Genomic DNA, 27,102 nt, shown 5'->3' with positions numbered 1-27,102 from the left:
TGGGTAAGAGTTCTCTAGTCCCCAATCAGAGAGTTCAAGAATGCAGATTATAGTTAGCTTTTTTATTAAAAAACCACTAATCAGATATTGTATCCTGGGAGGGAGAAGGAAAGGATCTGGCCTCCTCATTCACCAAGGAAGGAAAGAGTCAATGTCTCTTTGCTTAGATGCTTTCTGTGTCATTTCTTATCTGTATTTTTCCATTTCTATTTGAACTTACCTGTGGGGGCTGAGAAGAACGAGGTGTGCTTTTATGTGTCCTCTGGAGGTCATGTGAGAGGAGTGTGTTGTCATTTGTCCTCTGAAACCTCCCCAAATTGTGTGAGAACAGAACTTTCACACTTAGCCCATGGAAGAGCATTCTCCCAATCCAATTCAAGCATCCTAGGGTACAAGTTATAGGTTCACACTTACGCATGACAGCAGAGGCGCTGCAACTTTCCTACCTATTCCCCCACCCCACCCTGCTGGGACTTACACTTTCCCCACCCAAAAAGGGGGTGGAAATATCTGTGCGTCTTATAGAGCGAATAGGGGGCTGGTTTTGGCCTCCCAAAACCTCCACACGTCCCCTTTTTGTCCTCCCTGGCGTCCAGAAGAACTCTGCAGACCAAAAACGGACCTGCTTTTGGCCTCCGGAGGCGTCTGCAGGCGCCGTTTTTGGTCTCCCCAGAGGCTTCCCTGGAGGCTTAAAACGGGACATGCAGAGGGTTTGGGAGGACAAAAACGAGCCTGTTTTTGGCATGCAGACTGTTTCTGGACGCTGGAGAGGGCAAAAACGGGACGCTCACAGACTTTATTTTTCTTGTTTTGCTTCTCTAAACCTTTGCTTCGGTCTTATGGTCCGAAAAATACGGTACCTTCCGGCGATGTGGCAAAGGTTTCTTTGCCTACTTTAGTGCATTTTCAGAAAAAAGGCCTAAAATATTGAGAGATACACAAGATCAGTAGTGGGAAATCTAACACTATTGATCTCACGTGATCTCGCACTAAAGTGCTTTAGGCCTATGTTCTCTGCTAACCAGGGCCTGCACGAGGTCCAGGGCAAAATGCTTTGCAAAGAGAGGGAAGGCCTCTTCGTTTTCAAAGACTTTTGCACTGGATCTCATGAAGTCCTCCGTTTATAAAAGAATGCAGGCCTAAAGTACTGGGTCTGAGATCACAAGAGATTAATAGCCTGAGGTCTTGCACTCTCCTGGTCTCGTGTGATCTCCGACTAAAGTAGTTTAGGCCTTCCGTTCTCTGCGAACAGATGCCTGTACCAGATCCGGCCAAAGAGCCCTTCCAAGCTGATGGGACATTGGGGCAGCGAAATAGCCATTCTTGAAACCTCCCAACCTTTCCAATCTCCGCACGAAGAGCGTTTACAAGCCAATGGGAGGCTTCAGCAAGGGATTTTGCTCCAAAGTCTCATTGCTGGGATCAAGGAATGGGCCGAGCGGGGATCCCGCTCACCAGACACTGTGGAGCAGCTGCTGAAAGGTACACTGTGGAAGAAAGAGTTTGTTTCAAAATTGTTTCATTTCTCACAGGTCTCTGGTGAAATTAACCCACTGCAATAATTCTAAAGTTTTCTCCTAATTCCTCCTTGGATGTTTCTCCTGATTATTCCTTAACTCAAAACTGATTCTGAGTGAGATTTGCTTATATATAGATAATTATAAAGAAAGAGATGTTTTCTAGATATTTCCAAAGCTTTCTGGACTCATGAGTCCTCGGAAAGGGGCGGCATATAAATTGAAACAAATAAAATAAATGAATATAGAAATCATACTGTCCATATCACACCCCTGTAGGCATGCAAACATACAACCTAATGGAATTTTGGAGAAATTCAGAAGGAAATTCAGTTGACTTTCTACACTTTGATCTTTTTCTCTAACCTTGTTATCATTTTCTTTTCACGCAGGGGAGAAACCATTTAAATGCATGGAATGTGGAAAGACCTTTGCATATAATAGTGGCCTTGGAAGACACAAAAAGCTCCACACAGGAAAGAAACCATATAAATGCATGGAGTGTGGAAAGAGCTTTGCTGACAAAAGTAATCTTATTTCCCATAACAGGATCCACTCGGGAGAGAAGCCATTTAAATGCATGGAGTGTGGAAAGACCTTTGTTCATAACAATAATCTTATTTCCCATAAAAGGATCCACTCGGGAGCAAATCCATATATATGCATGGAGTGTGGAAAGACCTTTGTTCATAAAGGTAATCTTATTTCCCATAAAAGAATCCACACAGGGGAGAAGCCATTTAAATGTATGGAGTGTGGAAAGACCTTTGCTCATAGCAGTACACTTACTTTACATAAGATGATCCACGCAGGGGAGAAACCATTTAAATGCATGGAATGTGGAAAGGCCTTTGGTAATAGCAGTGACCTTAGAAGACACAAAAAGCTCCACACAGGGGAGAAACCATATAAATGCATGGAGTGTGGAAAGAGCTTTGCTGAAAAACGTACTCTTATTACCCATAAGAGGATCCACACAGGGGAGAAGCCGTATAAATGCATGGAGTGTGGAAAGAGCTTTGCTGACAAAAGTTATTTTATTTCCCATAAGAGGATCCACACAGGGGAGAAGCCGAATGAATGCATGGAGTGTGGAAAGACCTTTGCATATAATAGTGGCCTTAGAAGACACAAAAAGCTCCACACAGGAGAGAAACCATATAAATGCATGGAGTGTGGAAAGAGCTTTGCTGACAAAAGTTATTTTATTTCCCATAAGAGGATCCACACAGGGGAGAAGCCGTATAAATGCATGGAGTGTGGAAAGAGCTTTGCTGAAAAACGTCGTCTTATTTCCCATAAAAGAATCCACACAGGGGAGAAACCATATAAATGCATGGAGTGTGGAAAGACGTTTACTAAGAGCAGTAGCCTTCAAAACCACAAAAAGCTCCACTCAGGAGAGAAACCATTTAAATGCATGGAATGTGGAAAGACCTTTGCTAAAAGAGATCATCTTATTTTCCATAAAAGAATCCACTCAGGAGAGAAGCCATTTAAATGCATGGAATGTGGAAAGACCTTTGCTAGAAGAGATAATCTTATTTCCCATAAAAGAATCCACACAGGGGAGAAGCCGTATAAATGCATGGAGTGTGGAAAGACGTTTACTCAGAGCAGTGGCCTTATAAGCCACAAAAAGCTCCACATAGGAGAGAAACCATTTAAATGCATGGAGTGTGGAAAGACCTTTGCTCTGAGCAATACACTTACTATGCATAAAAAGATCCACTCAGGAGAGAAACCATATAAATGCACGGAATGTGGAAAGACCTTTGCTCATAGATGTAGTCTTATTCTCCATAAAAGAAGCCATACAGGAGAGAAGCCATATAAATGCATGGAGTGTGGAAAGACCTTTGCTTATAGATGTAGTCTTATTCCCCATAAAATGATCCACACAGGAGAGAAGCCATATAAATGCATGGAGTGTGGAAAGACCTTTACTAAAAAGTGGAATCTTATTTCCCATAAAATGATCCACACAGGGGAGAAGCCATATAAATGCATGGAATGTGGAAAGACTTTTGCTCAAAAAGGTAGTCTTACTTATCATAAAAGGATCCACGCTCGGGAAAAACTATATTGCAATAGCAATTCCACTTAGACTTATATACCACTCCACAATGCTTTACCATAGTCTCTGAGCAGGTTACAAAGTCAGCATATGTTCCCCAGCAATCTGGTTCCTCATTTTAACGAACTTCAGAAAGATGAAAGACTGAATCAACCATGAGCCGATCAGGATCGAACTCCTGGCTGTGGGCAATTAGCCTGTTGTACTGCATTCTTACCACTGACCCACCCTGTCTCTATTGATTTGTATGTGTATGCATATTGTGCCTTTCTGATCCAAATGAGACAAGGTTGAATCCAACAAAATGAAAGTTAAAGTGGAGAAAAGTAAGATTCTACACCTGGGCAGGAAAAACAGATTACATGAAACCTGGCTCAAAAACAGTAATTGTGAGGGGGACCTTGGGAGTCCGAATGGATTAAACGTGTATGTGGCAGCAGGCAAAAAAAGCTAATATAATCCATGATTGTACAAACAGAGGCATAGAATCACAATCACATGAAGTATTAGTACTGTTTTTTAAAGCCTTAGTAAGACCACACCTGGAATACTGCATCCACTTTTGGTCATCACATTACAAAAAAGATGTTTAAGCTTTGGAGAAAGTGCAAAGAAGAGCAGCTAAGTTGATTAAAGGCCTGAAGACTAAATCATATGAAGAACGGTCACAGGATTTGGGTGTGGTAGTCTACAGAAGAGAAGGATTAGGAGTGACAGGATAGCAGTATTCCAGTACTTGAGAGGCTGCCACAAAGAGAAAGGTGGTCAATTTATTTTCCAGAGCACGAGAGGGCAGGACAAGAAACAATGCCTGTGAACTAATCAAGGAGAGAATCAGCCTCGAATTAAGGAGAATCTTCCTTACAGCGAAGACAATTAACCAGTGGAACAGCTTTCCTTCAGACATTGTGGTTGCTTCATCTCTGGACATTTTAAAGAAGAGACTGGATAGTCACTTGTCTGAAATAGATCCTGTAGGAATATCAATAGATCCTGAAATGGTATAGGATCTCCTGCTTGACCCGAAAGTGCGGATAGGGGCGCCAACCACCAAAGACTCGTACTGGGCTTTGGACTTCAGGCACCAGGGCTCCCTCAATTCCTGGATGGACAGAAGGAGAAAGTTGTGTCTCTGGAGGGGTCTTTAAAAAGAAAAAGAAATATTCTTCCACTTCACTAGTGGATCCAGAAGTGAATTAAAAACTCTCTCCAGCAACTCCCATCTCATCCAATTGGAAACCCAAAATGTTATCAGTACATTTTTGTCTAAAATTAGGTGTAATTTTGGATTGGGCCATAAAAATGATTCATGCCATCTGATAGTCTGTTTATTTTCCTACTAAAAGTAATTATACTTGGCTTTTCAAATCCCTTGACCTGGTCTGATGATGGGGTTTTAAGGGTTTTAATGGGTTCATTTTAAAATTTTTAGATTTTAGTCTTTATTTTTATTGTGGCTTGTGTTTTATTGTTGTGAGCCGCCCTGAGTCCATTGTGAGATAGGGCGGCATATAAGCCGAATAAAATAAAAATAAATAAAATAAATAATTATACCCAGCTGTACACCTCCACCCCGGACCACCCCAACAATGCCCTTGAAGTGGTGTCCTGGTGCCTGGAGACCGTGCGGGTCTGGATGGGGAGGAACAGGCTCCGACTCAACCCTTCCAAGACTGAGTGGCTATGGCTGCCGGCGTCCCGATATAGTCAGCTGGTGCCATCACTGACTATTGGGGGCGACACATTGGCCCCCACGGAGAGGGCGCGTAACTTGGGTGTGCTCCTGGACGCACGGCTGTCTTTAGAAGAGCATATGATGGCTGTGGCCAGGGGGGCTTTCTATCAGGTTTGCCTGATACGCCAGTTGTGCCCCTTTCTGGATCGGGACTCCCTATGCACGGTCACTCATGCCCTCGTTACTTCCTGCCTGGACTACTGCAACGCTCTCTACGTGGGGCTCCCCTTGAGCACTCGGAGGCTCCAACTGGTGCAGAATGCGGCCGCGCGGGTACTTATGGGGGCGACATGGCGCTCCCACGTGACACCTCTCCTGCGCGAGCTGCATTGGCTTCCAGTGGTCTTCCGGGTGCGCTTCAAGGTATTGGTTCTCATCTTCAAAGCACTCCATGGCTTAGGGCCCGGTTATTTACGAGACCACCTTCTGCCTCCGATAACCTCCCACCGGCCAATACGCTCCTACAGAGAGGGCCTCCTCAGGGTGCCGTTTGTCAGGCAATGTCGGCTGGCGACCCCCCCGGGGAAGAGCCTTCTCTGTGGGGGCACCCGCCCTCTGGAATGAGCTACCCCCAGGGATACGACTGATCCCGGACCCCCATACCTTCCGCCGGGCCCTGAAGACTTTTTTTATTTCAGCAAGCCGGGCTGGGTTAAAAAATTTTAATTGGACTAACAGCTGTTTATTATAAACATTTACAATCTGAAATGCTAGAACCACTTAAAATCTTATTTAATAAAATACAGGTTGGAGGAGGAGTACCACCTTCTTGGAAAACAGCTTTTGTTTCACTAATTCCAAAGAAGGATCAAAACTCCATCAAACCTGAGAATTTTAGGCCAATCTCACTTTTGAATACCGACTATAAGGTTTTTGCTAAGATATTAGCTAATAGATTAATGCCAGTTATGCAACAAATAATTCATAATAACCAATCAGGGTTCATAAAAGGGAGGCAAATTTAATATAACGTTAGACAAATTGTAAACCTACTGGAATATTTAGAAAAAAATAACCAAGTCCCTGCAGCTTTTACATTTTTGGATGCAGAGAAGGCATTTGATCGCTTGAACTGGCAATTTTTGTTTAAAATAATAGAGAAAATGCATTTTGGAGAGTATTTTATACAATCAATTAGAGCGATATACCAGCAGCAAACAGCACAAATAATAGTCAATGGAGGTTTAACAGAGGTTTTTAGAATTGAGAAAGGAACAAGGCAGGGGTGTCCTCTGTCCCCATTGTTGTTTATCTTGACTTTGGAAGTGCTATTGAATAAGATTCGTGATTCAGAAAAATTGAAGGGTATTGTAATTAGACATCAAGATTATAGATTAAGGGCATTTGCAGATGACTTGGTTGTTACCTTATCTCAACCTATAGAATCGGTTCCATATATATTGGATATAATTGATCAATATGGGAAAGTATCAGGATTTAAAGTTAATTCACATAAGACAAAGATGATAACTAAAAATATGTCTGTATTTGAAACAGATGAACTAGCAAGAATAACAGGGTTTGAAATAGCTAAAAAGGTTAAATATCTAGGAGTGTATATAGCAGCTTCAAATACAAAATTATATAAAAATAACTATGAGGATCTCTGGCAGAAGGTACAGAGGGATATGGAGAATTGGAAAAAAGTACAGTTGTCTTTATTGGGAAGAATTGCAGCAATTAAAATGAATGTGTTACCTAGATTTTTATTCTTGTTCCAAATGATACCTGTGCTTAAGAAAGATGAAAATTTGAGAGAATGGCAGAAAGGTGTTAATACTTTTATTTGGGCTGGGAAAAAACCCAGAATAAAGATGAAAATTATACAAGATACACGTGAAAGGGGGGGGGTCTCAAAATGCCTAATTTAAGATTATATTACGAAGCAGCGGTCTTATCACAAATTAGTGACTGGTTCAACTTAACAGAGGGGAGAATTTTGAATTTAGAAGGTTATGATTTGTTATATGGATGGCATGCCTATTTGTTATATGACAAAAAAGTGGATAAAGTATTTAAGGCCCATATACTTAGAAATGCTTTGCTGAGGGTTTGGAAAAAATATCAATACAAGTTAAATTATAAGATACCTGTATGGGCAAATCCTAGACATGCAATAGAAAATATAAGTATAGAACAAAAACAGGAGGTGATTACCTATAAAGAGCTTCTTATTATGGAAAGGGGGGTAATGTATTTGAAATCTTTAGATACATTGAGAGAAGAAGGTATAATTTATACATGGTTTCAGTATGGTCAGCTTCAAGCCAGGTGGAAGGAAGATCAAAAAACTGGCTTCGTGCAAAATGAGGAGAATTTGGTAAAACAAATTAGAGATCAAAAACAAATGCATATTAAAAGGCTGTATAATGCTTTATTAGAAATAGACTCTGAGACGGAACTGGTTAAAGATTGCATGATTAAATGGGCGCAAAATTTTCAAGAGCCAGTGATGATGGAGACTTGAGAAAAGATTTGGACTAGAAATGTGAAATTTACACAAGCACAAAATTTAAGAGAAAACTTTTATAAAATGTTTTATAGATGGCACTTAGATCCCAAAAAACTATCATGTATGTATCCTAATGTGCAAGCTAAATGTTGGAGATGTGATTGTGATGATGCAACTTATTATCATATATGCTCGACTTGTAAAAAAATCAAAGCATTTTGGATAAAGATTTGGTGGGTGATGCAGAATATTTTTAAAAAAAGACTGAAATTTACTCCGCAGTTGTTTTTACTGGGTATAACTACGGACTGTACAGTTGCAGAGACTAAACTGATTTTGAACTTGATAACAGCAGCAAGATTGTTGATAGCACAACATTGGAAGAAGGACTTTTTGCCTACTATTGATGACTGGATATTGAAAGTAACTAATTTAGCTGAAATGGCTAAAATTTCAGCATATTTGAAGGCTCACACACAAGAAAGGTATAGACAGGACTGGAGAAGATGGATTGATTATATTCAAAATAAGTATCAGACTAAAAAATATCAAATAGCTTATGAATGATTTCTTTTAATTGTATAAGCGCTATATAAGTGATATTAGAAGTATTATGTCTAAGAAGTTGGATTTTATCTATGGGGGGTTAAGAATTTTTTTTTAGGGGGTGTTAGTTTAATGGTTGGTTAAACAATTTAGTTTATTGTTAAAAGTTAATAGAAATACCTTGTGTTCTGCTCTGGGAAGTTGGGGAGGGGGAGGGGGGTTGGGTGGGAGGGTTGTGGGAAAACTGTATTTGTTTTACTAATAAAACTTTTTCAATAAAAAAAATTAATTGGAGAATTTTATGGGTAAGGGGTTTTAAATTGGGGAAGCCAAAGATTTAATTTCGTTTTAAAGTATTTTAATATTTGTATTGTGTGTTTTTAATTTTGGCTGTTCACCGCCCCGAGTCCTTCGGGAGAGGGGGCGGTATAAAAATTTTAAAAATAAATAAATAAAATAAATACGAGTTGAAGATGTTTTCAATAAAAATGCCAAATTAAAACTCTTCAATTTCCACTGATTTAAATCTACTCCATCCATTTTCTTGCTAAAAGCTTCTTTCTCATTGCATTTCTTGTTCAAACAAATAATCATGATTTTCACTTTGCAAAGCTGCTGCCTTTTTTTTTTAGCTATTCCACAAAGATCTTTAACGTTCCAAGATGCAAATGGGCTTATTATGAAAAAAAAAAAACCACACCGGAAATGTTGTTCTTTGTCTGGGTGGCGACCAGATTACATCCCGGCTTTAAATTACCAATAACAAATTGAATGTTCTTCAGCATTAAAGAATTAACAGTTATTAAAAACAATCCCTCAACAGTGAGAAATACTCTGAGCTGGAGTGAACCTTTAAAAGGAACCTCTTGGGGGGCTCACCCAGATCCCTCCCCCTTTTAATCCACCCAAGAGTTGTGCCAGTTGGAGCATTTGGTGAAGGGGGAGATCAAGAGGGACCCACTCCAAGGCTGCTGTGATCCTGGGATCGGCCTGATCTCCTCAGTCCTAACTGCCCCACCTTCCCTTTCCCCAAGATCTCCCTCCCTCTGGATCCCTTCCCGCCCCTCTTCCCCCTTCATCCTGGGCAGAATCTGCCATCTGGGAAGGTGGCTTTCCACTTGCAGGCATAGCCTGGTCTGGGGGGGATCTCCCTCCGAAACCCCCCAAATCAGCCCCCTCAGCAAGGATCTCGACATTTTGGGCAGCTTCTCCTTACTGACACCCCCAAATGCGGTGCAATACAACATAAAAACACACAGAAATTAAAATCTCACCCAGGATGTTGCCACATTTGAAAATGTGAAGAAGGGACGGGAAGGAGGAGCCGTTTAGGACATGGGGGGAAAGGAGAGGGAGCACCCCAAATTTGTGACTTTATCTTCTTGATTCTCCCATTCTGACATTTCACGTAAGTTGTGCCAAAACGCTGCAGGCTCCCTCCTTTGCTGCCACCTCTATCTAGCTCCATCTTCTCTGTTACTCTGAAACGTCTGAAGGGGGGAGGGGGAGGCTTCTCCTCTTGATCAACCCCCCAATTAGGTCAATTAAGCAAAATTCCAAAAGTCCCTGGAGATGACATGGGGGAATCGCTGGTCTTTTGCCCCCTTTTCCTCCCAGAAAGAGGCAGGGAATTCTCCCTCCATCCTTTCCTGTCCAATAAATCTCCCCCCACTGTGTGGGTCTGCCTGGGGGGCTGAAAGGGAGGGAGCAAGCCCACCCTGTGTTTTTCCAGCAGACCCTCTGAAAATATCTCCCCTCCCCAGATGGAGGCCTCCCTCCCCTGCCTCTGGATTGACCATCCCGGATGCTTTGGGTCCGAAGCCAGAATTGGTTCGGGAAGAGGGTGGGGGGATCCCAATGAGGGGAAGAGGCAGGACCCCCTCCTCAATAAGTCCTGCCAGGTGGAGGGGACCCCTCGGAGACCTTCTCTGCTCCCCCTGGAGAGCCTCTTCCGTTGCTTTGAAAATGCTGGAGCTGGAAGGTCTCCTGGGGTCGGCCGGGGCCTCTTCCTCCAGCATTTGAGCCTGTTTGAGTCCCTCACAGCCAGGGGAGGCTCTTGCCCCATTTTGCACCCAATGCCTCTCTCCCTCCCTCCCTCCCTCGCTCCATCAGAGCCTCCCCCAGAGAGCAGGGAGGGTCTCCACACAAAGGGTCCAAAGAGGAAGAATTTTGGTCCTTTGGGCCTTGAGTGACATTTCTCCAACCCTCCATCGGTTTGTTTCCTGGGCTCTCCAAGGTCTCCTCGGGAGTCAGGAACTTCCAAAACTTCAGCCACTTCCAGTGGGCCAGAGGACCAAGAGGCTGCCCCACCTGGAGGCTCACCAACTGGGCGGAGGAGGAGAGTCCCTGAGCTGCCCTGATGAAGAATCGAGGCCTGTTGCCTGCTGGATCCTGGCCAGTTCCTCAGTTCCACTTCGGAGGAGCCCAAAGCTTCAGGCTGGGGAAGCGAAGCCCAAGCGCCTCTGCAGCTGTTGGGGCTTGGAGAAAGAAACTCTATGTATGTGTATTTGTGTGTGTGTGTGTAGCTGGGGATGGCAGAGAAAACTCAGAGAAAATCGCAATATTTGGGGGGTTGGAAGCATGAAAGGGGCCCAGAGGTTCTGCCTGGGCCAGGTGAGGGATGGAGGCCCCACAGTGGCTGCCTGGATCTGGGGCCGACTCTGCAACTGGCTGTGTCCAGATATACAACTGTGGGGCAGATGCGGACTTCAGCTGCTGGGGGGGACCTGGCTCTGGGCTGCTGAGGCTGGTGCTGGGCCAGGGGGGAGTTTGACCCCTCCAGCCAGGAAAGGATCCAGGCCACCTCTGGACCCACAAAGCTCTTTAAACAGGATCTGGAATTCAGGGTCTGTCTAAGCCGCCTTTGTGTAACTCACAGGAACCTGAATCTCCCGCAAAGACTAGAAAAACGGTTTTCTATGGATGTAGTGAAAGAGGAGTAGAAGAAACAGAAGGTCTGTTTGGGGGATAATATGGGGGGTTGGGGGGGAAGAGAAGGCATCTATATGGTTGATGCTATAACCATATAGTTGAGAGTATAGGATTACTGTAGTTCACAGAATTTCTATTAAAATTCCAGGTTATTTTATAAATTATAAATGTATTGCATGGATTGATATACCGTCCACCCATCCATCCTTTCACTCTTCTTAAAATAATATTGAAACCTTTTCCGAGGAAGAAAATCCACTCAGATCCTCTGACACATAGCCATGGATATGGATTTTTCTTCTTCTTCTTTTGGGAAAATATTGTCTTCAGCTCCCCTCCAGAAGAACGGAGCTAATCTCAGAGGATGGATTCTTAGGACGGAGTTTCAGGGCTGATGTCAAGAAAAATGAAGTCCAAGGCATCCATCTTCCTTTTCAAATCCATTTTATTAGGCACGCGTTAAACTGGAAAGGACTCGGTGTGATTCCAATTCTGAACCGGATCCGGAATTACACCCAATAAAAGCAAAAGTTTGAAAATTCCCCCTGAATCACAACCTCCAATCAATCCTCAGTCCAACAGCCCAGGGACCCCAAGCTCCACCTTCAGCCAGCTGAGGCATCTTCTTTCAAGCTACCTAGACACAACGTTCCCCCTTCTCTTTTCACCCCCACGTACAGCAGTTAGAATTTGGGCAACCTGAGATGGTTTTTGAAAGCAGCTCCTACAAGCCCAAGCTCATAGAGAAAAAAGAATACAAAGGCTACAAGAACATTTGGAAACGATATTTCTCTTCAAAGGAAGTGGGGCGAAGGAAGGGAGCGGAGACCACACAGAGACTCCCGCCTCTCTTGCCCTCGACCCCTTTCCCCACTTCTGGGGTCCCAAACCCATCTCCCCCCTCCAGGAGCACTGACTCCCAGACCCTCCCCTCCCCACGACGAGCCCCCTCCTTCCCCCCTTCGCTTCCGGGGATCCCGGCCAGCGCCCCACCAGCAGCATCAGGGGGAGCCCAGCAGAGCCCATGGATGCTGCCCCACAAGCGCCCCCAAAGGGAGAGGAGAAGGACGCGGAGACTCCCAGCCCCAGAGGTGGGTGTGGATGGGAGGGGGGGTCCGTTTTCCTCGGACTTCGGAATTGGGAGTGGCCAGAAAAGCTGAAGGACCAATGAGACGTCTCCCTTCTGACGCGTCATCGGTCTCCGGGCAGAGTCGCCCTCGCCTTCACCCGATGGAGGAGAGTTCCTTGCAGAGAGAGAAGCGGAGAAAGTGGGAGGGGGGCCGTTCAGTCTTGGGGGGGGCGCAGCTCAAGGGGGGGTTCACGCCAGCCCTGGAGGGGAGTACGGACTTCCTTTTACCTGTCCCCCCCCGATCCTACCTGGAGGGGCTCTGCTGGGGATGAATAAAGGAGAATCCCTCCCCCCCTCCCCTGTATCGAACCCCGTGGGAGGAAAAGCTCCCCTAGCCTCGCTCTGAAGTGAAGGAGTAGAAACTATGACAGAAGGAAAAAAGAAATAAAATAAAAATCCCCCCCTCCGCCACCGCTTGCACAGATGACCTGGAGCAGCCCCCCCATTCCTGCGCAGCCTCCAAAGGGCCCTGCTGCTGCTCAAGGAGCCTCTTTCCTCCCCTCTTCCCAGCTGAGCGGAGGGTAAAAAACGTCCCCCTCGGAGACCGGCGCCAGGATGGATTCACCCTCTCTCAGCTGCAGCCCTTTGGCCTCCCAGCCCCTCCCTGACTCTGGGGCTGCCCCCTCCGCCCCTGGGGGGTTCGTTCCCTTGTCCTCCGTAGTCAGCCCCCCCAGTCCCCGTGTCAGGGCCCCTTCCCCTCCCCCGAGTTAGCTAGAAAGAGCCCGGAGGCCCCTTTCAGAGAAGGACCAGCCCCCCCCCGGGGGGGGCAGTTTGGGAACCTAAGCGGACGTCTAGTCCACCCCTTCATGCACCCAGAGGGAAGTCTGGCTGAGGATCGTGAAGAGAGCAAAGAAAGTGGAGGGTCCCTTCTGAGCCTGCCCTGAACCCCCCCTTTAGCTGCAGCCCCCCAAGACTGAAGGGATCCCCCTCCCACTTTCAGTTTCGCTCTCTGCGCCGAAGTCTCCCTCCTCCTTCAGGTGACGTCACAAAGGACTCTGCCTGGAGACCGATGACGCTCGAGCAGGGAGAATTCCCATTGGTGCTTCAGCTCCTTCTGGCCCCTCCCAACTCAAAGGTCCGAGAAAAAGACACAAAGGCACCTTCGTTCCATGCGGAGATTCTGCCGTAGGAAGAGCCGCTGCGCTGGGTGACAAGGGGGGAGCGAGGTAGCGAGGACAGGCAGACACCCTCCAATACGAAGGGACCCTCGGAAGCCCCTCAGCTAAACCAGGGAGAGGCCCCGCTTCGCTTCGGGGCAGAAAAAGGCGACTCTTCTCCTTGAAACCCGCGTTTCTCTTGCTCGGAAGGTCCTTCCAACCCCCCCTTTCCTTTCCTTTCCTTTCCTTTCCTTCTGTGGGTCAGGATCCTCCTTTTCCTTTCAAAGCGGCCCCGAACGGAGACCCCGGATTAAAGTTTGGCCGTTTCTCCTCCGCCTCCCGCTCCTTTCCCCAGAGACCTTCCACGGGGCTGGACTAGATGGCCTCCAAGGTCCCTCTTCTCTTCTGACTGCAGGCTGTTGTTGGTTCCGCCCGTCAATCAACCTCCTTTCTTAAGCAGCCTCCATTTTCTTCCCTTCCTGGAACTGGACCTGATTTTTCTTCCGACACTCTCAGGGGATAAAAGAGAAACCCCCGACTGGAAGCGGCAACCGAAGAGGCTTAACGTGGAGGAAATAGGCAGCTGCTGTCCAAAGGAAGAGGGAGACACGGACACAAACTTTTACTTTTACTTCCATATAAATATATTTTAAGATTCGCAGCAGAGAAGACAGTCAGGAAGATCCTGAGGTAAATCTCAAACGGCGCCCAGAAGGAAAAGGCGGGAAAAAAGGGAAACGCCCCCTTTCCACCCGCAGCGACCAATCAGAGCGCAGATCCCCTCAGGCGGGAGCCCTCCCTCCCTCCCTCAGCCACAAAGGGGTCTTCAGGACCATTCTGCCCTTTCCTTCTTCAGCCGTAAATTGGGCATTTTCACATTTAAAGTGTTCAAAGAAAAGAGAGATAAAATGACTTTGCTTTTGTGTATTAGATTGAATTGTCAGGCTGGAATGGCTTTTTTAAAAAAATCTTGCACTGTGCTAAAAAAGAAGTCAATGTCTTTTTTCCCCCCTTTTTTCTCTTGTACCTCAGACTTTCTTTTCCTGTCTTTCTCCTTTTCCTGATTTCCTATTCCTATTTTTCTTTGTGTAGAAAGTGCAGAGAAGAGCAACAAAGATGGAGTCTAAAACATAAAAAAAAAACAGTTGTTGGAACTGGGTATTTTCTAGTCTGATGAAAAGAAGGACGAGGGGAGACATGATGGTATCTTCCCAATTCTCAAGGGCTGCCAGAAAGAATATTGCTTTTTTCTTTTCTATTCCATTCCATTCTTCTCTTCTCTTCTCTTCTGTATTCTATTCCATTCTTCTCTTTTCTATTCTATTCTCTATTCTATTCCATTCTTCTCTTTTCTATTCTATTCCATTCCATTCCTCTCTTCTTTTCTATTCTATTCCATTCTTCTTTTCTATTCTTCTCTTTTCTATTGTATTCCATTACATTCTTCCCTATTCCATTCTTCTCTTTTCTATTCCATTCTTCTCTGTTCCATTCTTTACCATTTCATTCTTCTCTTCTTTCCTATTCCATTCCATTCTATTCTCTTTTCTATTGTATTCCATTCTTCTCTATTGTATTCCATTCCATTCCATTCTTTTCTATTCTATTCTATTCCATTCTTTTCTATTCTTCTTTATTCTATTCTATTCTATTCTATTCCATTCTTCTCTTTTCTATTCTATTCCATTCCATTCCATTTTTCTCTATTCTATTCCATTCTTCCTTTTTCTATTGTATTCCATTCCATTCTTCTCTATTCCATTCTATTCTATTCCATTCTTCTCTTTTCTATTCTATTCCATTCCATTCTTCTCTTTTCTTTTCTATTCTATTCCATTCTTCTCTTCTTTTGTTTATTATTATTATTTATTTATTTTGTCGCATTTCTATGCCGCCCAACTCCCAAGGGACTCTGGGCGGCTTACAACAAAGAATAAGACAATCCGAACAATCCCATAAAAAAGTTAAAAGAAAAACATTACAACATTAATGTTTAAAAAATGGGTTTTTAATTAGTTACGGGCCATATTGCTTAATATATATTTTAAATTTTAAATTTTCTATTTGTGTGTTCTTATTCTGGCTGTTCACCGCCCTGAGTCCTTCGGGAGAAGGGCAGTATATAAATTAAAATAAATAAATAAATAAATAAATTAAAACTTTAAAAATGTTAAAACACATGCACTCCAATTCGTGGCCGGGTCTCTCAAGATCCTTATAACAAGATCAACGGCCCCAGGCCTGCCGGAAGAGCCAGGTCTTCACCGCTTTGCGGAAGGCCAATAGGGTGGGGGCGCTCCGGAACTCAGGAGGTAATTGGTTCCAGAGAGCCGGGGCAGCCACAGAGAAGGCCCTCCCCCACGGGCCTGCCAGCCAACATTGTTTAGCTGACGGGACCCGAAGGAGACCAACTTTGTGGGATCTTACCGGTCGCTGGGAGCTATGTGGTAGAAGGCGATCTCGAAGATAGCCTGGCCTTGAGCCATATAGGACTTTAAAGGTAATGACCAACACCTAGAATTGCACCCGGAGACCAATAGGGAGCCAGTACAGATTGTGGAGAATTGATGTAATGTGGATGAATCTAGGCGCACCCACTATAACTCGCGTGGCTGCATTCTGGACCAACTGTAGCCTCCGAACACTTTTCAAGGGTAGCCCATGTAGAGCGCGTTGCAATAATCCAACCGTGAAGTGACAAGGGCATGAGTGACTGTGAGGAGAGTCTCCTGATCCAAGTAGGGTCACAATTGGTGCACCAGACGAACCTGTGCAAAGGTCTCCCTAGCTACAGCTGTCAGATGTTGTTCCAGTTTCAGCTGTGAGTCTAGAAGGACACCCAAATTGCGAGCCCGTTCTGAGGGGTGCACTTTCTCACCCCCTAGAACCAAGGATGTACAATCAACATAGTCTTTAGGGGGCAATACCCAGAGCCATTCGGTGTTGTCTGGGTTAAGTCTGAGCCTCTTGACTCCCATCCAGATCCTCACAGCCTCCGGGCACCGGCACATCACATCTACTGCCTCACTGAACTGACGAGGGGTGGAGATATACAGCTGGGTATCATCAGCATATTACTGATATCCCACCCCGTGTCATTGGATGATTTCACCCAGTGGTTTCATGTAGATGTTAAATAGGAGGGAAGAGAGGACCGAGCCCTGAGGCACCCCTATTCTATTCCATTCTATTTATTATTTTTATTATTTTTTATTTGTTCAACTTCTATGCCGCCTTTCTCCGAACACTCAAAACGGCTTACAATGCATTATGAGCCGAGGTGGCACAGTGGTTAGAGTGCAGTACTGCAGCTACTTCAGCTGACTGCTAGTTCAGCAGATCAACAGATCAAATCTCACCAGCTCATTGACTCAGCCTTCCATCTTTTCGAGTAGGTAAAATGAGGACCCGGATTGTGGGGACAATAAGCTGACTTTGTATATATATAAAAAAAGAACACCGCTTGGGGGGGCCGTAAACGCAACTAAGCAGGTATAAATCAAACCAATAAATAAATACAATAAATAAATGAATTTAAAAACCATATATAAAAACATAAAAAACCATATATAAAAACATAAAAGTTAAAACATTCTCTTTTCTATTCTATTCTATTCCATTCCATTCCATTCTTCTCTTTTCTATTCTATTCCATTCTTCTTTTCTATTCCATTCTTCTCTATTCTATTCCATTCTATTCCATTCTTCCTTATTCTATTCCATGCCATTCCATTCTTTTTTCTATTCTATTCCATTCTTCTCTATTCCATTCCATTCCAGTCCATTCCAGTCCATTCCAGTCCAGTCCAGTCCAGTCTTCTCTTCTCTATTCTATTCCATTCTTCTCTTTTCTATTCTATATCATTCTCTTCTCTTCTCTTCTCTTCTCTTCTCTTCTCTTCTCTTCTCTTCTCTTCTGTAAATAAGAAGCAGGCCGAATGAAAGAGATGGAGGTGGAGTTGCACTATACAGAAGAAATAACCAAACCACTCTAGAAACGCAACAGAAGAAAGGCGAAAACTTCCTTCAATGCATTTGGGTTGATATAAAAGGGGGAAAAGAAGCACAGATGTTGAAGCCTTTGTCTGACAGGGAGCCATTGGGAGGGACCTTTCCTCCTACTCCCAAGCCCATCCTCCCCGCCCTCTCCCTTCCCCCTCCCATGCGCTCTTCTTTCGACGATCCTGGCACTTTACCCCAAATCCACCAGAGGGCAGAGACATTCTGCCAAGAGAATGTCACGGTTGCCTTTCTACAGGAAGCTGCGAAGGAAGTGACATCACAAAAGCTTGCCTCTCTAGGACTTTTCACTCGCTCTCCTTAACCCCTGGGGCCCCGGAGAATGCGGAGAGGTGCGGGAGAGTCTGGCGGGGGGACATACAGAGGTGCCTCGGGTGAGGGGGGGGCTCTTCCCGGGTCCCATGCTCCCCAGCCGCCCTCTCCCTGCAGGGGGAAGAGGAAGAAGCGGGATGCCGGGAAGGCGGGAGAGGGGGCTCCGGACAGTTTGGGGGAAGGTCGCTCAGTGGCTGAATTCCACTTTCTAATTCTTGGCGTTTCTTTTTCTTCCCATCTCAGATACAGAAACTGGAAGCCATTTGTGGTCTTTGCAAGGCAAACTTTCCTCTTGGGGGAAGAAGAAAAAGAGCGGAATCCCTTGCAGGGATCAGTCCTGCAGCCCCAGAAATGGTCCCGTGAAGGAAAAGGCATCTGGAGACCCACCAGAGTCCTTGGAGCCATTTGCAGTTGCTCTGCAGGACAGAGAAAGGATGGAGACACAACCTTTTGGAAAGGAGGGAGCCGGAAAAGGCCCTTCAGCTGCTCAGCCTGGGAAGGGGGCGAAGCTCTGGACAAGAACCAGGCAGGAGATCCTGGAGGAGGAAACCATCCTCCCTTCAGAAGTTCCGCCCTGGAACTCCATCCAATACCGGGAGGCTGAGGGTCCCCGAGGACTTTGCAGCCGACTCCATGGCTTTTGCAGGCGATGGCTGAGACCAGAAAAGCACACCAAAGCCCAGATGCTGGACCTGGTGGTTCTGGAGCAGCTCCTGTTCCTTCTGCCCCCAGAGATGGAGGGCTGGGTGCGGGAGTGTGGAGCAGAGACCAGCTCCCAGGCAGTGGCCCTGGCGGAAGGCCTCCTCCTAAGCCAGGCGGAGGAGCAGAAGGAGCAGGTCCAGTTGCAGGTGAGAGACTTCAGGGAGCTCAGAAGGGAATAGAGAATCTGTTTGAATACTTCACCCTCCTTCCCAAACTTCTCTGACATTCATCATATGTGGCAATTGTTCCCTTGTTTTCTCACTCAACCTCACAGATGGATATTGGGGGTTTTGAGATCGTGTTCCGAATATAAGAATCCACTTTATGTCGTGTGATGTACATTAAATCTGCATTGTTTTTCCTTCCTCCTTTTTGAAGTGCTGCACTGTGGAGATCAGAGATCCTGAGGGAAAGAAGAACCCATCAAATCCCCCTCAGGAGCTATTTTTAAGGAGGATCCTTTGGGAAGATCCAAGTCAGGACATCTCAGGAGGTAATGGAAGATCCTCCGATTTCCTATCTGTCTTAACTTCGCTATCTCTTCTTTTCTATAGAATATCTCCTTCTATTTTGTTAATGATGCATTTTGAAATTATTTATTCCTTACAGAGAAACAAAGAATGAAGCTTTCTGGTTTTTATGACAGAGATGAACCAGTAGTTGAACCTCCAAATCAGGTAAGAAAGTGAAAAGTGATTAGATTTCTATTCTCCCTTCAGGAAGTGAAGCAGGTGTGCAGAGGGCTCCCTCCTTCTATTTCCCCCCCTTGTTTGGCCTGGATTATTTTTGTGTTCTTCTACAACACGGAGAACAGAATAGCAGGTTCAAGTTCCTGTCAGCCAGCATAGCTTCCTCTGGTTATCTTGTTCTGTTAAATACTCTGCCAACTTTAAGTTCACAAGAAGCAATTTTTAAAAAGTCCTTCAAGAAATAGAAATCAACATATCACAGTGGCAGGACCTGCTAGAGACCCATTTTTGGGGGTAATTTTTTGACTTGGAATTGTGCAAGGCTAATGAAAAATAAATAAATACTCACATTGCCACATTACCATTTTTAAAAAGCCTCATTTATAACCTCTGGTTTTCTCTTCTTTCTTTTCTTGCTTTCAGCCAATGGCTCAGACTACTAGATCAATCAAAGATAGACAGAGCGATAGGTCAGTTGATCCAGAAGTAGGGTTACTTTGCTGAAAGGCATTGAAGGTTTTGCAGAATCAATCAACTTGATAAAACTTCCCCAAATATTTTTTCAGTGAAAGCAATTTTCAGTTGATTTCATTTTGTTAGATGGGGCCCAATCTGTTGATCCTTCAATATCTGGAGTTTATCTTCTGGAGTGTTGGTATTCCTGTCAATTTGGTCTTGTCTGCAAATTTGATGAGTTTATTTTATTTTTATTTTATTCGATTTTTTATACCGCCCTTCTCCTGCTGGACTCAGGGCGGTGCACAGCCAAAGGTAAAAACAGCGCACACAAAGTTTAAAATTTTAAAAGAATTAAACTAATATTGGCCCAATAAAATTTAAAATGTCCCAAGAAGTTCCCCTTCTAATGAGGTATTAGAGAAAGCCAAAATGCCAAATTCGTGGATGGAGGCATATATAACATTAATCCCCAAAGAAAGTACTGATAATCAATTTATTCAAAATTATAGGCCAATCTTGCTGTTAAATATCGACTACAAAATCCTGACAATAATAGCAGAGAGATTAAAAAAGATATTAAACAAAATTATTCATTCGGATCAAAATGGGTTTCTACCAAACGACAAATTAAAAACAATACAAGGATTATAATGAACATTTTAGAATATTACGAGCCCCACCCAGAAAAAGAATTGGCAGTAATAATGGTAGATGCACAAAAGGCATTCGACGACTAGAATTGACAGTTTTTAATTAATCGGGATGAAATTTGGCGAAAAATTTATAGAAATGATTAAGGCAATTTTTTTTTTAAAATTTGATTTATATGCCGCCCTTCTCCGGAGACTCAGGGCGGCTTACAATGCGTTAAGCAATAGCCTTCATACTTTTGTATATTTATACAAAGTCAGCTTATTGCCCCCACAAACTGGGTCCTCATTTCACCTACCTTAGAAAGGATGGAAGGCTGAGTCAACCTTGAGCCTTGGAGAGATTCGAACCAGCAAGTAATTGCAGGCAGCCGTGTTAATAACAGGGTGCTTAGACCACTGTACTATCAAGGCTCTACTTTACTCAAAGTAGACAGCAAAAATTATGGTCAATGGAGAGCTTACAGAAAAAGTCAACATAAATAAAAGGGTCAGACAAGGCTGTCCATTATCTCCCCTTTTATGCATCCTTTCATTAGAAATAACTGGCGCAGGCAAGGGGAAATTTAACAGAGAAGAATACAAAACACAGGCTTTTACGGATGAAGAACAGAGAAATTTGGGACAGTAGCAGGCCTGAAAATAAATAAAAACAAAACAAGGATAATTACTAAGAACCTCACACAAGGCCAAAATAAGAAATTAGAGGAGAAACTAGGAATTCAAATTGTCAAAAAGGCAAAGTACCCGGGCATTTGGTTAATGGCAAGAACATCCTCAATAAAGGAAGACAATTACTTAAAATTATTACAACAAATTCAAAAATATTTTAAAAATTGGGCAAAATTACAAATTTCTTTGATTGGGAGAATCACCACAATAAAGATGAATATCCTACCCAAAATTTTATATTTATTTCAAACAGTACCTATGAAATTGGGGAAAACCTTTTTTGACAAATTGAATAGAATTATTAGTAAATTTATATGGCTAGGGAAAAAGCCCAGAATCAAACTTAAAATGTGACAAGATGCCAGAAGTAAGGGTGGCTTTGTCCTTCCAGATTGGGAACTTTACCACCAGGCGGCAGTAATGTTATGGCTCAGAGAATGGATAAATCTAAAAAATGGAAGAATTTTAACAATTGAGGGGCATGGCTTACAGAAAGGTTGGCACTCCTTCATCTGGGATGGAAAAGACACAGCCCATAAATACTTCCAGAGGAATCAAGCGAGGGAAGTACTGTTAGAAACGTGGATTAACTTAAAAATTAAAAGGAACTTTTATCCAAAAATCCCAAGGTGGGTGTCGACAATGGAAGCCTTGGTCTACCCCAATTTAATTGACTTTAATAAAATAGCAACATATAAGGAATTGTTAGATGGAGTAGGGAATTTGAAATCTAGACAAAAATTATTGGAAGAAGGAATTAAAAGTGATTGGTGGCCCTATTTACAAATCCAAGCAAAATACAAAAAAGACATAGAAGTATATGGATTCCAAACGGACCAAGAAATGGATAAAATATTAACCGGGATCGATGAGAAAATAATCACCAAAACATATAAACGTCTCCTTCAATTCAAAATGGAGGAAGAAACGGTAAAGGAAACGATGATAATTTGGGCGAAAAATTTTGGGTATAATATTGAATTAGAGTATTGGGGAAAATTATGGGGAACAAATTATAAAATGACATCAGCCGCCTACAAAGAAAATATTTATAAAATGTTTTATAGGTGGCATTTACTCCCAGTGAGATTGGCCAAGATATCCCAAAAAAATTCACCACATTGTTGGAAATGTAACCGTCAACACGGGACATATTTCCACATATGGTGGACATGTCCCAAAGCAAAGGCATACTGGTTAAAAATTAAAAAATGGCTAGATTAAATGACGGGAAAAAATTGTTATGAAACCCAAACTATTTTTGTTGGGAATTATAAAAGAAAAAATCAGAAAAGAAATTTATTACCTCATACTCCACATAATTAGGGCTGCCAGAATTTCATTTGCACAAAATAGAAACAACGATTTGCTCTATCAAATACGATGATTGTAAAGAAGGTGCTAGGAAGCAGATAAATTAACAATGGAACTTAAAGACTGAGGGGAAACGATTTATTACAAAACATGGAATAGATGGTATAGCTGGCTGGAGAAAGAATCTAAAATCAATGTATAAATGTATAAACGTAAGAGAAGATATTGTAGAGGAACAAAATATTTAATGTGTAATAGATATGTATATATTGTAGTGAATATATGAATTAGTAAGTAATACATAAAATGTATGTGTTTATAGTTGGTCAAAAGACAAAATAGATATTACCAAAGATGCCGGTATCGGAAAGCTGTAAAAACGTAACAAAGATATCAAAAATGTAAATGCTGAATAAAAATTATTTTTTAAAAAAAGATGAACAGATTTTGCGAATCCTCCTGTTCTGTTCTTTTTTCCATGATCAGGGGAGTCTTGTGTCCTTCGAGGAGGTGGCTGTATCGTTCTCTGAGAAGGAATGGTCTCAGCTGCATCCTGATCAGAAAGCACTGCATTCGGAAGTCATGCTTGAAAACCATAGGAACGTGGCCTCTCTGGGTAAGAGTTCTCTAGTCCCCAATCAAAGAGTTCAAGAATGCAGATGATAGTTAGCTTTTTTATTTAAAAAACCACTAATCAGATATCGTTTCCTGGGAGGGAGAAGGAAAGGATCTTCTCGAAAGGAAGGAAAGAGTCAATGTCTCTTTGCTTAGGTGCTTTCTGTGCCATTTCTTATCTCTATTTTTCCATTTCTATTTGAACTTATCTGTGGGGGCTGAGAAGAACGAGGTGTGCTTTTATGTTTCCTCTGGAGGTCATGTGAGAGGAGTGTGTTGTCATTTGTCCTCTGAAACCTCCCCAAATTGTGTGAGAACAGAACTTTCACACTTAGCCCATGGAAGAGCATTCTCCCAATCCAATTCAAGCATCCTAGGGTACAGGTTACAGGTTCACACTTACGCATGACAGCAGAGGCGCTGCAACTTTCCTACCTATCTTACAGAGTGAATAGGGGGTTGGTTTTGGCCTCCCAAACCCTCCACATGTCCCCTTTTTGTCTTCCCTGGTGTCCAGAAGCACACTGCAGGCCAAAAACGGACCTGCTTTTGGCCTCCGGAGGCCTCTGCAAGTGCCATTTTTGGTCTCCCCAGAGGCTTCCCTGGAGGCTTAAAACGGGACATGAAGAGGGTTTGGGAGGCCAAAAACGAGCCCGTTTTTGGCATGCAGACTGTTTCTGGACACCGGAGAGGCAAAAACAGGACGTGCACAGACTTCATTTTTCTTGTTTTGCTTCTCTAAACCTTTGCTGTAGGCATGCAAACATACAACCTAATGGAATTTTGGAGAAATTCAGAAGGAAATTCAGTTGACTTTCTACACTTTGATCATTTTCTCTAACCTTGTTATCATTTTCATTTCCCTTTTGCTTTGAAGGTAATAATGGGCAGGAGAATCAAGATTCCTGTGAACTATTCCAAGTGATCAATGCTAAAGATGGAAGGGAGAAGTTTGGAATTCAAATGGAATTCGAAAGCCATGAGAGAAACCACTCGAAGAATTGGAATCAGAAAAGCTCATCTTCCACTGATGCTCCGATGCAAGACTTTCTTGCCCAACAAGAGAAAATAAGAGAAAAATATACTGGAAACAGTTTGAAGCTAATAAAAGCTAAAGTGCAAGTAAATGAACAGGATTTAATCCAAAACAAAGGAGAAGATGCTATAAGATACAAGAGACAAAATTACAATGGGACATTCATTCTTTCTTTTGGAAATAACTTCCTTACATCTCAAAAAGCTATCGACACAAAAGAGAAGCCTAATAAATGTTTGAAATGTGGAAAACGTTTTAGAACAAGGTGGCATCTTACTTCCCATGAAAGGATTCACACTGGAGAGAAGCTCTACAAATGCATGGAGTGTGGAAAGACCTTTGCTCATAACAATACACTTACTATCCATAAAAGGATCCACACAGGGGAGAAACCATATAAATGCATAGTTTGTGGAAAGACCTTTGCTCAAAGATATAATCTTATTTCCCATAAGATGATCCACACAGGGGAGAAGCCATATAAATGCATGGAGTGTGGAAAGACCTTTGCTTATAGCAGTGGCCTTAGAAGACACAAAAAGCTCCACACAGGAGAGAAACCATATAAATGCCTGGAATGTGGAAAGACCTTTGCTCAAAGAGTTAATCTTATTTCCCATAAGATGATCCACACAGGAGAGAAGCCGTATAAATGCATGGACTGTGGAAAGACCTTTGCTCAAAGAGCTAATCTTATTTCCCATCAGATGAACCACACAGGGGAGAAGCCATATAAATGTATGGAGTGTGGAAAGACCTTTGCTCAGAGCAGTGGCCTTAGAAGACACAAAAAGATCCACTCAGGCGAGAAGCCGTTTAAATGCATGCAATGTGGAAAGACCTTTGCTCATAGATGTAATCTTATTTCCCATCAGATGAACCACACAGGAGAGAAGCCATATAAATGCATGGAGTGTGGAAAGACATTTACTCAGAGCAGCGGACTTGGAAGACACAAAAAGCTCCACACAGGAGAGAAACCATTTAAATGCATGGAGTGTGGAAAGACCTTTGCTCAAAGAGGTTATCTTATTTCCCATGAGATGATCCACACAGGGGAGAAGCCATATAAATGCATGGAGTGTGGAAAGACCTTTGCTCATAGATGTTATCTTATTTCCCATAAAAGAAGCCATACAGGAGAGAAGCCATATAAATGCATGGAGTGTGGAAAGACCCTTACTAAAAAGTGTAATCTTATTTCCCATAAAATGATCCACACAGGGGAGAAGCCATATAAATGCATGGAATGTGGAAAGAGTTTTGTTCAGAATTGTCATCTTACTTCTCATAAAAGGATCCACGCTCGGGAGAAACTATATTGCAATAGCAATTCCACTTAGACTTATATACCACTCCACAATGCTTTACAACACTCTCTGAGCAGGTTACAAAGTCAGCATATGTTCCCCAGCAATCTGGGTCCTCATTTTAACGACCTCAGAAAGATGAAAGACTGAATCAACCATGAGCCAATCAGGATCGAACTCCTGGCTGTGGGCAATTAGCCTGTAGTACTGCATTCTAACCACCGACCCACCATGTCTCTATAGATTTGTGTGTATGCATATTGTGTCTTTCTGATCCAAATGAGACAAGGTTGAATCCAACAAAATGAAAGTTAATGTGAAGAAAAGTATGATTTTACACCTGGGCAGGAAAAACAGATTACATGAAACCTGGCTCAAAAACAGTAATTGTGAGGGGGACTTTGGGAGTCCGAATGGATTAAACGTGTATGTGGCAGCAGGCAAAAAAAGCTAATATAATCCTTGATTGTACAAACAGAGGCATAGAATCAAAATCACATGAAGTATTAGTACTGTTTTTTAAAGCCTTAGTAAGACCACACCTGGAATACTGCATCCACTTTTGGTCATCACATTACAAAAAAGATGTTTAAGCTTTGGAGAAAATGCAAAGAAGAGCAGCTAAGTTGATTAAAGGCCTGAAGACTAAATCATATGAAGAATGGTTCAATTTCAAAATCATCTTTAACAAAAAATTTTTTTTCTTTTGTTCTATTTTTGCCAAGATACTTTTCACAAATTTCCATTAATTACTATCTTATGAAATATAAAAAGAAAAGAAACAGAAAGACTAACTCATAATAACTTACTCAAAACAATTACCTTTCTGTTAATTCGCCTTAAATCATAATTTTCAAATAACACAACATAATATTTTAAACAATTATTTCCCTAAATTCTGTCTATTTAACAATACCATTAACCAAAAACCCGTTACATGAATCATTATTTAATATATCATAACCCTATGTTGTTTCAATTTTCTTTTCTTTTTGCTTAGATGACTGTATTCTTAGAAATATTCAAATCATTACAATTGTTATGGATATTTAAACAATATTTTAACTGTTAATCCCATCATAATCATTTTTATTTTTGTTGTTTATCTCAACATAATCATCTTTATTTTTAACTGTTAATCCCAGCATAATCATTTTATTTTTGCTGTTATTCCCAACCTACTCATCCTTATTTTTACTCTTAATTCCAGCATCATCATCTTATTTTTACTGCCATTCCCAGCATCATCATCTTATTTTTACTTCTAATCCCAGCATCATCATCTTTGTTTTTACTGTTAATTCCAGCATAACCATCTTTATTTTAATTGTTAAACCCAGCATAATCATTTTATTTTTACTGTTAATCCCAGCATAACCATCTTTGTTTTTACTGTTAATTCCAGGATAATCATCTTTGTTTTTCTAAAAACCTCCTTTTAATTATTGCCATTCACCTATACATTATTTATTCATATTTAATCAAGTTGTCTTTATCTTCTTTATAGCAATTTAATATTGAGACATAGTTCTTAATTCAAATAAATCATTATATTCCTTAATAAATTTTCTTTTAACATAATCTGTTTCTCATATATTCTAGTTTCCATCCATATTTCAATTTTAAGTATCTGTAATATATTCTTCTCATGTTTCTGTTAGTCATTATTAATCTTAATATAGTTATTCTATAAATCAAAATCCTGGACTTTTCTATCTTACCCCATATTCCCCAATTCTTTCACTAATAATCCCAATGTAATCATCTATTACCATTATTATTCACAATATCGTCTATAGAAACCTCCTTTTTATTATTATTATCCACCTGTACAACACT

At 42.4% G+C, this 27,102-nt stretch overlaps 1 protein-coding gene across 1 annotated transcript; it reads left to right on the top strand.

Moving 5' to 3' along the window:
* Positions 1–1,920: 1,920 nt before the first annotated feature.
* Positions 1,921–25,847, top strand: LOC139311695 (zinc finger protein 91-like). Its single transcript, XM_070936170.1, has 2 exons — positions 1,921–3,470; positions 24,219–25,847. The coding sequence occupies exons 1-2, from the start codon at positions 1,930–1,932 to the stop codon at positions 25,294–25,296; spliced, it is 2,619 nt and encodes an 872-aa protein (XP_070792271.1). The 5' UTR covers positions 1,921–1,929; the 3' UTR covers positions 25,297–25,847.
* Positions 25,848–27,102: the final 1,255 nt, after the last annotated feature.

The sequence above is a fragment of the Pituophis catenifer genome, unplaced genomic scaffold, assembly GCF_029215685.1.
Source record: "Pituophis catenifer annectens isolate HBS135680 unplaced genomic scaffold, rPitCat1.0.hap2 SCAF_2, whole genome shotgun sequence".
Classification (NCBI taxonomy): Eukaryota; Metazoa; Chordata; class Lepidosauria; order Squamata; family Colubridae; genus Pituophis; species Pituophis catenifer.
This window is presented reverse-complemented; position numbering and strand designations above follow the sequence as displayed.